The sequence below is a fragment of the Gopherus evgoodei genome, chromosome 1 (assembly GCF_007399415.2).
Source record: "Gopherus evgoodei ecotype Sinaloan lineage chromosome 1, rGopEvg1_v1.p, whole genome shotgun sequence".
NCBI lineage: Eukaryota > Metazoa > Chordata > Testudines > Testudinidae > Gopherus > Gopherus evgoodei.
Genome location: NC_044322.1, coordinates 209340740 through 209353484, shown reverse-complemented (window position 1 = coordinate 209353484; position 12745 = coordinate 209340740). Strand labels below are relative to the sequence as shown.

The following is a 12745-nucleotide window of genomic DNA, read 5'->3' as shown; positions in this document are numbered from 1 at the left end:
GGTGAGCCCCTCACCATATTATGGCCAGTCCCCCCCCCCCCCGCCCAGCTGGACCCCTTGACCCCCCAGCTCCAATCAGGTCCCACTCTAGCTGAGCCACTCATGATCACTCCTCCCCCCAAGCTCAGAGCCCTATTGGTTTTGGTAAAAATGAGGAAACCAGAAAACCCTGATTTTAATGGAAAATAGGCTTTTCCAGTTTTAATCAAACCGAGCAGAGTTGGGGGAAGGAGGTCAGGCTGGGTGTATAGCTGGATCTACATAAGCAACAAAGCACGCTGATCCTCTAGTTTACCCCCTACGTAAAGTGTTTGGAGATCCTGGGCAGAAAGGTGCAACGGAAGTGCAGATTTCTTCACACAATGCACAGTCAACCTGTGGAACTCCTTGCCACAGGAAGTTGTGAAGGCCAAGACTATAACAGGGTTAAAAAAAGAACTAGATAAGTTCATGGGGGATAGGTCCATCAATGGCTATTAGCCATGATGGGCAGGGATGGTGTCCCTAGCCTCTGTTCACCAGAAGCTGGGAATGAGCGACAGGGGGTTGAGCACTTGATGATTACCTGTTCTGTTCATTCCCTCTGGGACCTGGCATTGGTCACTGCTGGAAGAAAGGATACTGGGCTAGATGGGCCTTTTGGTCTGACATAGTATGGCTGTTCTTCTTATTGGCATGATTATTTGGGGGAGAGACGAGGTGCATGAGTGAAATCATATTTTTTTATTGGCCCAACGTCAGGGGTGCTGGAACATAAGAATGGCTGTACCGGATCAGACCAAGGGTCCATCTAGCCCAGTATCCTGTCTACCGACAGTGGCCAATGCCAAGTGCCCCAGAAGGAGTGGACCTAACAGGTAAAGATCAAGTGATCTCTCTCCTGCCATCCATCTCCACCCTCTGACTAACAGAGGCTAGGGACACCATTCCTTACCCATCCTGGCTAATAGCCATTTATGGACTTAACCACCATGAATTTATCCAGTTCCCTCTTAAACATTGTTATAGTCCTAGCCTTCACAACCTCCTCAGGCAAGGAGTTCCACAAGTTGACTGTGCACTGTGTGAAGAAGAACTTCCTTTTGTTTTAAACCTGCTGCCCATTAATTTCATTTGGTGGCCCCTAGTTCTTGTATAATGGGAATAAGTAAATAACTTTTCCTTATCTACTATCTCCACATCACTCATGATTTTATATCTCTATCAAATCCCCCCTCAGTCTCCTCTTTTCCAAGCTGAAGAGTCCTAGTCTCTTTAATCTCTCCTCATATGGGACCCGTTCCAACCCCCTAATCATCTTAGTTGCCTTTTTCTGAACCTTTTCTAGTGCCAGTATAACAATTTGTATAGTGGGGGTGCTGACAGCCGTTGAACCAAACTGTAAACCCTGGATATGACGAAAACCACTTCAATCCAGGGGGTGCAGCAGCACCTCCAGCACCCCTAGTTCCAGCTCCAGCACCTATGCCCAACTTCTGTTGGCAAGACTGTGCGTGCGTGCCAGGCAGCCCCACCAGCACTGGGCTGGATGGCACTCTCAGCTGAACGCCATGCCCACAGCTGTCTGCTCCCCAGCCACTGGGGAGATTTCGGTTTCTTGCCTCCAACTCCCTTCACTGGGAAGCCCCAAAGGAGCTTTTCCTGGCAACTGACTCCAAAGTGCATCTGTTTCTGCTCTCTGGGCGGAAGGGATCCCCCCTTCAGAGCTCTAGCATTGGCGTCTCGGGGAGAGAAGCGTCCCGGCGGGGAGAGGGCTCCGGAGAGAGGAACCAGTGACCAGAGCCGGGCACCGATCGAAGCCATGTCTGGTCCCTCCTCCCTCCGGGCCCCTCCGAGGCGGAGCGCTGGTGGCCGAGGCAGCGCCCGCTCTCAGGCCGGCCCGTTATCTGTCAGGACACCCTCCTCTCTCCGCCCCGCCAGCCCTGCACACCCCCTCCCCGGCGCTGCCAAGCCCTCCGCCCCCTCCCCGGCCAACTTCCTTCCAGCCTTTCCTGGCTGCAGCCTCCCCGCAGCGGCGGCGCGGGGGGAAGGAGGCAGCCGGAGGAGCCAGGACAGGAAGCGGGCTCCTCACCGCGCTCCCGGAGGCAAGAGAGCGGGGCCGGCGGCTCGCTCGGCCTCTGCCCGGGGTGCGGTCCGTGTCCCACGCTAGCGGAGCGCCGAGGAACCAGGCGGGGTTTGCTCGGGGAGCGGGGCCCGGGACAACCCCCCGCCCCCCAGCCATCGTCCAGCTCCGCCGCGGGCACCGCTCCGGCGCCCCCCCGCTGATGAGAAGCCTGCCGGGCCCGGGCTGTGCGCGCCGCGGCCGCCTGCCTGCCGGGCAGCCCCCTCTGGCTCGGCCCTGCCGGCGGAGCGCTGCGGCGGGAGCCCCCATGTGGCGCCCCGAGCGCGGGGCAGGGGCGGCGGAGTGAGGGGCAGCGCGCGGGGCAGCGGCAGGAGCGGGGCGAGCCGCTGGCGGGACTAACTCATGAAGAACAAGGGAGCGAAGCCGAAGAGGAAGGGAGCCGCGGGCGCCTTCGGCTGTGACCTGACGGAGCACCTGGAGAGCTCGGGGCAGGACGGTAATCGCCTCCTCAGCCCCTCGGGAGGGGCCGGGCCGGGCCTGCGGGGGCATGTGGGATCCCCGGGCACGGGCGGCTCGCTGCTGCCTGACCTCCTGCAGGGTGGGGCCAGCCGGGCAGGGGAGGCTGGGGGTGTCGGGGGAGAAGGGGCTGATCCTGCTTTCCAAGGGCTCCAGGTTGGCAAGCCAGCCTCGTGCCTAGAGTCTGCTCCGTCCAGGCGCTGAAGCCCCCGAATTGCCACTGAAGTCCATGGGTCAGTGCTTAATTTGTGCCAGGGCTGAGCCCCCCCCCCCCCCGGCAGGCACCTCTACACTTGGCACTTTATAGCCCTGGCACCTCTGGGCTTGCCACATCAGCTGTGACTGTAAAAAAATTGCTTGGAACCGGGTGCCTAATTGTTTGAGCCTGGGCAACTCTTTCATTCCAGATGAAGCATGGGGGGAGAGGGCACTCAGCACCCACAGGACAGGGTCTGTAAAGAGGAACCCGGAGTGCTCCTCAGCTGCCCCTCCCTATGTCCAATAAGGCTCCCATCTCCTCTTTCTGTTGTAGTGCTGGGTAAGGGACGTTGGATCTGGGCAAGGCGAAGGATGAGGGAGGGACGTGTGTGGGGTTTAAGGGGGCAGCTGAGATAATCTAACCACATCTTTGCTTGTTCTCTCTCTCTCTCCTCGCCTCCTTTCCTTCGGGCTTTCAGATGAGCATATTGTGGATCAGACTGGGGGTGGCTGCAGTAAAGTCAGAGGGCTTTGGTTTTGAAATGACTGGTTTGGGATGAGGAAGGGAAAAGAGCTGATTTCTTAAAAGAGGGATGGTATGATGGAAGAAGCAGCCAAGTCCTCAACAGATAGAGCAGGGGTTCTCAAACTGGGGCTCATGACCCCTCCGGGGGTCATGAGGTTATTACATGGGGGGGTCATGAGCTGTCAGCTTCCACCCCAAATTCCGCGTTTCCTCCAGCTTTTATAATGGTGTTAAATATATTAAAAAGTGTTTTTAATGTATAAGGGGAGTCACACTCAGGGGCTTGCTGTGTGAAAGTGTTCACCAATACAAAATTCTGAGAACCTCTGAGAGAGAGTCTCTGCTTCTGAGTAGATGAGGAAAGAATAAGTATGTGTCTGCTCCAAGTCCTCCATCTAAGTTAACATAATGTTCCAGTTACTGAGTTACTTTCCCCAGATTTGGGCTTCTCTGAGTGACAGAGCTCTTGCAGCAACGTCAGCTACATGGAGGGTGGGCCTTACAATTGCGTCTTCCACTGTATGATGATGAGGATGAGGGAACAAGGCTGCCTTGGCAGAGAGGTAGACTAGATTATGTAGTAAGTCTTTTTCATCACGCAGGAAAGATGTGCCATATGTGTGTGTGTGTGCTGTTCATATACATGTGCATGTTACATATGTGCATCTCTCTGGTTACTGTAAAAGACAGTTTACAATGCACATCAGCAGTAATATTAAGTACTTACAATATCTTCCACGTGTACAGTGCCTTAATCCCCAATGATCCAAACAGCAAGCAAATATAGCACATTTTAAAACAAATAATTTTGCAAACATAGCACATTGATACATGAATTATGTGTGCCAATGAATTCCGTCCATCACCACAGCAGCCATCTCTGGTGAGGAGCTGTTTACAGCAGCTCAAAGCAACACTGCATAACAGTTTAGGATAGGAAAGAACAAGCATATTCAGTGGAAACTGCTGAGGCAATTTAGAAGGAAAGAACAGCATTATCCCAGGTGAAATTAGGCCAGGGCAGCTGGACTAAAAAGCAAGTGTTTATTACAAAATATACAGTGGGTTGTTTTTTTATGACAATGAGGGGTGAGGCCCTTGTCTTAGGTGTCATTTGTAGGATGGTTCACAATTCAACCTACTTACATGGTCTGTCTTGAAAAGCAATGTGAGAAACTGTGATATTCCTTTCCCTTATATAATACTGTGTTATTTGCTGACTAGCATGTCACATTGCCCAGTGCTGTATGATCCAGAAAAGAAAGACCCAATTGTTATATATTCATTTAGAAGAATATGAGTTAGATCATAGAGTAGAAGTGAAATCAGGGGGTTAGGGGAGGATGGAAGAGACATGAGAGCACTCATTCCTCTATTAGCAGTATCAATACTCATGAAATAAAATCTATCAGAGTGACCGTGAGGGCAATGAGGTGGCCAGATGTCACCGATGGGTTTACAAGCCTGCAGCTCTCCTCTAATTGGAACTATGAGATGAAATTCGAAGGGCTGCGACAGCGTGGAAGATAATTGTCAGTGGGACAATTTAACTAATCAAAAATCAGCTGGCTGCAGGAACCAGCCAGTATCCCTGCAGGCAGAGGCTTTGTAGAGGTAATAGGAGATAACTTTCTCTCCTGTGCAAGCAGGATGCTGGAGGGCGTGAGTAAGTTTTTTGGGGGAGTGATGCTGGCTCTAGCTATTGCCTATTCAGAAGCAATATGGGACTGAGGTACTGGTTCAAAGCACCTGGTAGTCACAACATAGGGATAGAGCACTTTGACTGATGTCCAGAAAAGACTTTCTAATGTGGAACTTTGTGAAAGCAGAGTTTCAAATGCACTCAGAAGGATTAATTGGAACAGCAGGCAAGGGTGTAGAAGGGACTGGAGCCGACTCAATGTGGTTCTACTTCACACAGAGTGGCTTTTTCCCAGCTTGCAAAGCTGCCTTGTGCAGTGATTCCACAAGCTCTCATAAACCAGTGAGTGTTAGACCAGCTCTGTGCTTGGGAGGGAGATCTCTAAGGAAGATCTGGGTGCTGCAGGATGTAGAGCTGGCAATTCTTTATGGTTTTCTTCCCTTTGGGTCAGTACATAATCATTAATTCAGCAAGTTCTTCAGGGGTGCTGTGCTCATAGACTTTAAGGCCAGAAGGGACCATCGTGATCAGGTAGTCTGACCTCCTGCATATCGAGGCCACAGCACTTTACCAACCCCCTCCTATAATAGACCCCTAACTTCTGTCTGAGTTACTAAAGTCCTCAAATCATGGGGTGCCCTTTTCAGATGAGAGATAAAATTGAGCTCTTGAATTCTTGTGGTCAATTCATTTACGAGCCAGTGATGTTTTTTTGTAAGGGCTTTAGTCCTTACCAAATTCCCGTGGAGAGAATTCTATTCTGCTTAAGGTATTAAATTTTCTCCTTCTATAATTTTTTGTCTGTAACTGTTAAACAGCTACTACATTCCACCCCAGAGATGGTTATATTTTAATAGTGGATGAGAAGATGCTTCTGTATTCCTCACCTACTATACTTAAGGCAGTTTTTCTCAAACTGGGGTCGCCGCTTGTGTAGGGAAAGCCCTTGGCGGGCCGGATTGTTTACCTGCCCCATCCGCAGGTCTGGCCAATCGCGGCTCCCACTGGCTGTGATTCGCCGCTGCAGGCCAATGGGAGCTGCTGGAAGCAGCGGCCAGTAAGTCCCTCGGCCCATGCCGCTTCCAGCAGCTCCCATTGGCCTGCAGCGGCGAATCACAGCCAGTGGGAGCTGCGATTGGCCAGACCTGTGGATGGGGCAGGTAAACAAACTGGCCTGGCCCACCAGGGGCTTTCCCTACACAAGCGGTGCCCCCAGTTTGAGAAACACTGACCTAACGCTTAATTAACAATTGCTTGTAAAGTGCTTTACAATAATAGGATGAAAGTTGGTGTAAAAGTACAAAGTATTATTATTAAATAGGGGCCGAGACTCAAAATACGTTAGAAGGTACAATGGATGGCTCAGGGCATTGATAATGGGATACAGCGCGTTTGTCTTCTAGGATGATTCTTCAAGTCCAGCATGGGTCAGCAACGACTGAAAGTTGTTGCTATCTGATGGCTGGTTAGTTGCTTGTGTGCAGGGGTGAAAGCAACTTAAAGGACTTGCCAGTATGCAGGGCAGCTGAGGTCCTGGGCAAGGTTGGGGGAGAGGCTCTGGGCCCCTGGAAGGGGCAGGGTCTTGAGCAGAATGGGTGGGGCTGGGGCCAGACTCTCCCAGCCAGCCCTTCAGTGCTGTCCAGCCCGTGCCACCAGGGCTCTGGCGGTGATTTAAAGGCCCGGGGCTCTGGCTGCTGCTGGGAGCCACGAGCCCTTTTAAATTGCTGGGCCCTGGGACAGCTGCCCCTTTTTTTCCCCCCTGCCCCCCTCCCGCCCGTCAGCAGCCCTGCCGGTACAGTGCTTAAAGCACTGCTGCGGCAGCGCTTGAATGTTGGCTGTGTACCAGCAGCCACTTTCTTACCGGTACACTGTATCAGCCCATACCGGCTTACTTTCACCTCTGCTTGTGTGAAATGTATTTGCTGGGTCTCACTCCAGTTCCTGTCATCACCGCAATTTGTCCTCGCTGACTTCCTTGACAGTCTCAATTGAGTGGGCAGGGAGTCTGAACTCCCTTTTTACCCTTAGAGGTGATCCTTCTGGGGCAGAAATGAAGCATGTTGGTTGAATGGAGGGTGGCAGAGGGCACCGTGCCTTTTGTGGGGGTAGATCAGTACTGCCAGTCCCAAGCATTCAATAATCAGAGTCAGCCCCTCCAAATCATGAGATTGGTTTAAAAATCATGAGATTTTTCTAAAATAGCAAATATGGTTTTTTTTCTTTGCATTCTGGTTTCTGAGCCTTTGGGGTGCACTCGGCTCATGTTGTCCAGCTTTTCTCTGCAACCGGGAGAGCCAGAAACTTTTTCTCTCAAAAACTAAACAGAAAAGCTTCAGATAACCCCCTTGTTCCAAGACTGGAGGAGCTGCTCTGTGTTCCAGCTTGTCCCCTTTGCAGCAGAGTTAATTCTACCACAGCTGTACCCTTCTGTGGTTTGTTGCACATCTGTTTCCTGCATGATGCTGTCTGATTGGGATGCAGTGACCTCAGATTTTCCCCATACTACCCCCCACCCACTCTTTGCAGTTCCCTCAATGGCTGAAGTATTCACCAGTAGCACCCGGAGCTCTTTACATTCCTTTGTTTGATTTCAATTATTGGTTTTGTTCTCTGGCTGAAAAAGTGGGTCTGCTTCGTTAATGGCCTTTGAAACAAACGGCCCTCTTGTGCTCAGCAGTTGAGGCTCCTTCTTTCCATGAGCAGAGGACTCTGAGTGGCTGTGAAGCGGGGCCTGCTAGCAGTGCCCTCTGGAGAGGAAAATGGGGTCAGTGTTCTGTGACTGCTGCCAATGTAACATTCTGCTCATCCTCCTGCAAGCCCTGGAATAGTATTGACTGTGGGGAGACAGCCATTGAGTTTAATAGTGGGGGTGCTGGGCCTGGGCTAGAGTGGGCAGGGCTTGCCCCAGTGGAGGCTGAATCAGAGCAGGGTTGGAGGAAGGCGGTCCCTGTGCTCTAGACACAATATGACATGATGCTCTTTGTAGCTCCTCCTCATCACTGTGGCACAGCCCCCAGGTGGGACTTGATCACATTGTTAATCTCTAAACCTTCTCTCAGGCCTGCGGGGTATTTAGTCAGTTCATCCAGCCAGCCATATTTACCCAGGCTAACACTGCATCCCAATCAGACATTTGACTTGGGCACAAATTCCACTGAGAATTTCGTCTGCGTTAGAACTTCTGGATTTGCCCATTAATTAATAGGAAAACTTGGTAGCAGGTCGCAAGATTGTTTGCATTATGGGAAATATCAACCCTCACTGCTAATTTCTCATAAGGTAGATGCAGCCAGTCCTATGCCTCAGCCATTGTGGTAAGATTCAACAACAGGGCAGCTTTTATAGAAACTAGGACTTGTTGAGAACAGTTATTGCTCACCTGGCAGCTGACGGATCAGGAGGCAACTCTCCTACACTCCAGAGGAGCCCTGTGACGTTTGCACACGGGAAGAGAAACCAGGCACAAGTACTCCTACTCTCTCTAGGTTGGATTAAGACATAGGCATTTTTTATATGCGTAGTGCCCAGCTGCCAGAGTCAGGTGATTGTGTCAGAATCGCATATTTCATTTTATTTCAAGTAAATCTCCAGCCCTCCTGGTTACATAGAAGAGCTTGACAATGTGATCCAAGTGTGAGCACTTCAGCAGCATCTTCCTGAGCCTGCAGACAGCCTCAGACACACAATAGGGTTTTGGAAAGCACACACAACCAGGGCCTGTCTTCTTGATGACCCTCAAAAAAGATTTAAAATGGCACAAAGACAGGACTTCTTGTTCTATTGTGTGGGAATGTTTGGCTGGAGCAAGAAGCAGAAAATGACCTTGAATGTATATGGATCGACATCCTAATAGATATAGCTCAAGATGTGATATTATTTGGTATCTGCTGCAGACCACCAAATCACACTAGAATATGTAATGAGGCTTTCATCCTGGTATCTCTAATATGACGGCGGGGGGGATCGTATATGATCATGGGGAACTTCAGTTTGAGTAACATATGCTGGAGGTCTCACATTGCCAGTACTAAAACATCCTTGGAACTTTTAAACTTTATAGATGACAATTTCCTAACTCAAAATGTGTTGCAGTCAACATGGGAGAATTCTATATTATGTGTTGTCCTAACAGGTAAAGAGGAACTGATAACACAACTAAGAATTAATGGGCTTGATCACATTAATAATGTGCAAGCAGAATAAAGTCCAGACCAGTACTATATAAACTTGGTGCTTTAATAGGGCCAATTTCACAAAGCTGAAAACAATTATGAGCCAGATCAGCTTGGAGGAAGATTTTAAACAGAAAAGTGTGAATGATAATTGGGAATCATTTAAGAGGACTTTACTAGATGCCCCAAAAGCCACAATCCCAGAGTTGAGGAATAAGGCCATACTGGTTAAAAAACTGAATTGATTTAGAGGGGAAGTGAAGGCATGTATAAAAAAATTAAAAATGATATATAACACATGGAAAAAAGGGAAAGTTGATAGTAATGAGTATACATCAGAAGTTAGGAATTGTAGAAAATTGATGAGGGCAGCAAAGGGACACAAGGAGAAATCTTGTTAAGGACAACCAGAAGGAGTTTTTAAAATACAATAGGAACAAAAAGAATCCTGAGAATGATATTGCTTCATTACTAGATGGAAATGGTAGAATTATCAATAATAATGCAGAAAAGGCAGAGATGTTCATTAAATATTTCTGTTCTGTATTTGTGGAGAAAACAGATGACGTAGTCTCATCATATGGTTATGAAAACACTCTTTCCATTCCACTACTATCTCTGGAGGATGTTAAACAGAAGCTACTAAAATTAGGTGTTTTTAAAACAGTAGGTCCAGATAGCTTGCATGTAAGAATTTTAAAAGAGCTGGCTGAGGAGCTTGCTGGACTGTTAATTTTCAGTAAGTCTTGGAGCACTGGACAGTGCTTCCAGAAGACTGGAAAAAAGCAAATGTGCCAATTTTTAAAGCAGGTAAATGGGCTAACCCGGGTAATTACAGGCCTGTTGGTCTGACATACTGGGCAAGATAATGGAACAGCTGTATAGGACTTGATTAATAAAGAATTAAAGGAGAGTAATGTAATTAATGCCAATCAACATGGGTTTATGGAAAATTATCCTGTCAAACTAACTTCATATCTTTTTTATGAGCTTATAAGATTTAGTTGATAAAGATAATAGTGTTGACGTAATATATTTAGACTTCTGTAAGACACTTAGGCCTGGTCTACATGTGAATAACGTAGCTGAAGCTGACGTACTTAGATCGACTTACTGTGGTGTCTTCACTGCAGTGAGTTAACTGCTGCTGCTTCCCTGTCGACTGCCTGCACCTCTGTCCAAGCTGGAGTACAGGAGCCGATGGGAGAGCGCCCGGGGGTCGATTTATCATGTCTAGACTAGATGCGATAAATCGACCACAACTGGCTTGCTCACTGCTCACCGATCCAGTGGGTAGTGAAAACATACCCTTAAGTTGGTACCACATGACATTTTGATTAAAAATCTAGAATGATGTGAAGTTCACATTTCACACATTAAATGGATTCAAAGTTGGATAATTTATAGGCCTCAAAATGTAATTGTAAATAGGAAATCATCACCATGTAGGTTCGTTTCCAGTGGGGACCCGCAGGGATTAGTTCTTGGTGCTATATTATTTAACATAAAGTTTGCAGATGATACAATGATTGGAGGGAGTGGTAAATAATGAAGAGAACAGGTCACTGGTTGAGAGTGATCTGGGTCACTTGGTAAACTGGGTGCAAGCAAACAATATGCAATTTGGTATGGTTAAACATAAATGTATGCATTTTGGAGCAAAGAGGTTGGCCATATTACAGGATAGTGACTCTATCCTGGGAAGCAGAGATTCTGAAGAGGATTTGGGGGTCATGGTGGAAAATCAACTGCTGGCCCTAGCTGAACAATGTGATGCTGTGATGAAAAGAGCTAATGAGAACTTGTGATGCATGAACAGGGGACTCTCTAGTAGGAGTAAAGGTTATTTTAGTAGTAGAGAAGTTTGTATTTGTGTGACTGCTGCTGGAATACTATGTCTAGTTCTGGTGCCCACAATTTTCACAGGATTCAGAGAAGAGCCACAAGAATGATTAAAAGATTAGAAAACCTGCCTTATAGTTATAGTCTCAAGGAACTCAATCTATTTAGTTTAACGAAAAGATGGTTAAAGAATGATTTAATTACAGACTGAGTGTATCTACCTGGAGAACAAATATTTAATCATGGGCTCTTCAATCTAGTAGAGAAAGGTATAACACGGTCCAGTGGCTGGAACGTGAAGCTAGACAAATTCAGACTGGAAATAAGGTGTACGTTTTTGACAGTGAGGGTAATTGGCCATTGGAACAATTTACCAGGATTATGGTGGATTCTCCATCACTAACAATTTTAAAATCAAGATTGGATGTTTTTTTTTTAGAGAATCTGCTCTAGGAATTATTTTGGGGTAGTTCTGTGACCTGCGTTATACAGGAGGTCAGACTCGATGATCACAATGGTCCCTTCTGGCCTTTGAGTCTGTGAATGTAAGAACTCAAGCCAGGCATGCAAAGGATACAAGCAAGGGATGAGGATGTGTATCCCACCAGGACATGGGAGTGGAAATGGCTCCAAAATGCCATTCCCTACTTCCTCACCCCACTGACACCTATCCTTAATATCCATCACCCTGCCCTTTCCAATACCCACTTCCTCAATATGGATCTTCTTCCCAATCTCCCAGTACACATCACCTGCTCTCACAGTACCCCTTACTCCTGTTCCTGTTACTTATCCCTCACTGCTCTCCCCAATCCCTACCATACAACCCTAAAAATCTCTCCCCAATGCCTATAATTAATCTACCAATATAAATCCTTCTCCAATAATGGTGTCTCCAGTACCCATCCTACAGTATCCACCATCTTTCCATTTCCAGTCTCCATCATCTCCAGTAGCCTCTCTACCAAAACTAATAACACCGTTCTAACATTCCTCTCTCAACACCCATCTCTTCACACTCACTATTCCTATAGAAGAAGCATCAGGATGACATTGAGTGAGCATTAAAACAGGGCTCATTTAGTGTTAGGGCCCTAATAAAAAAAATTACTGCAGTTTTGGACCCTAATAGCTCTCCCATAGCATTGCAGTAGCACTGTGTGAATTGCAATGTTTCAGAGCATTACTATAGGAGAGATCAGTATTTTTTTAAGGAGGTAAAGTAATAAATACTTTGCACAGAAGAAAGAAAACACAGAGCACTATCCAGTTCTCCGTTCACTGACTTCTGATCTTGGGACAGTATCTTGTCACCAGATCAGCCATCACAACCATGTGCTAGGGAAACAGAGTTTTATGCCATTTATATTACAATCATACTGCTGCCCTTGCTCTGATGAGCAGGGAGACCTACCTTGCAGGCAGCATGTGATTTGCTCTAAGGAGATGCTCCAGTTGGAGCCAAGTTTGAAACCTGCTGTGCAGATGTGAAGCCGGCTTCTCCAGGCCATGTGGCCTTGCAGCCTCACGCATAAGCATGCTCAAGCATATGTTTGCATGTCTGTGTGCTGTGTTATCATGCATGGACGTGTGTGTATGAATGAATGCACGTGTATCCATGCACAGGTATATGAGCATTTGTTTGTGTGGTATGTTTTAATTCATTGCTTTGTGTGTGCAAATGTATTTGTATACTCGTGAGTGTTTCTGTGCATAGGGACATATGGGGGGACGGATGGCTCAATGATTTGCACATTGACCTGCTAAACCCAGGGTTGTGAGTTCAG

General features: G+C 47.7%; 1 protein-coding gene across 3 annotated transcripts in view; it reads left to right on the top strand.

The window, feature by feature from the left end:
• Positions 1 to 2432: 2432 nt before the first annotated feature.
• ARHGAP31 (Rho GTPase activating protein 31) overlaps positions 2433 to 12745 on the top strand; it is a 91804-nt gene continuing 81491 nt past the window's right edge. For all 3 annotated transcript variants that reach the window (XM_030533506.1, XM_030533497.1, XM_030533489.1), the window contains exon 1: positions 2433 to 2558. In XM_030533506.1, coding sequence (XP_030389366.1) covers positions 2465 to 2558 — 94 coding nt within the window. In that variant the 5' untranslated portion in view covers positions 2433 to 2464. The remainder of the gene's footprint in view (positions 2559 to 12745) is intronic.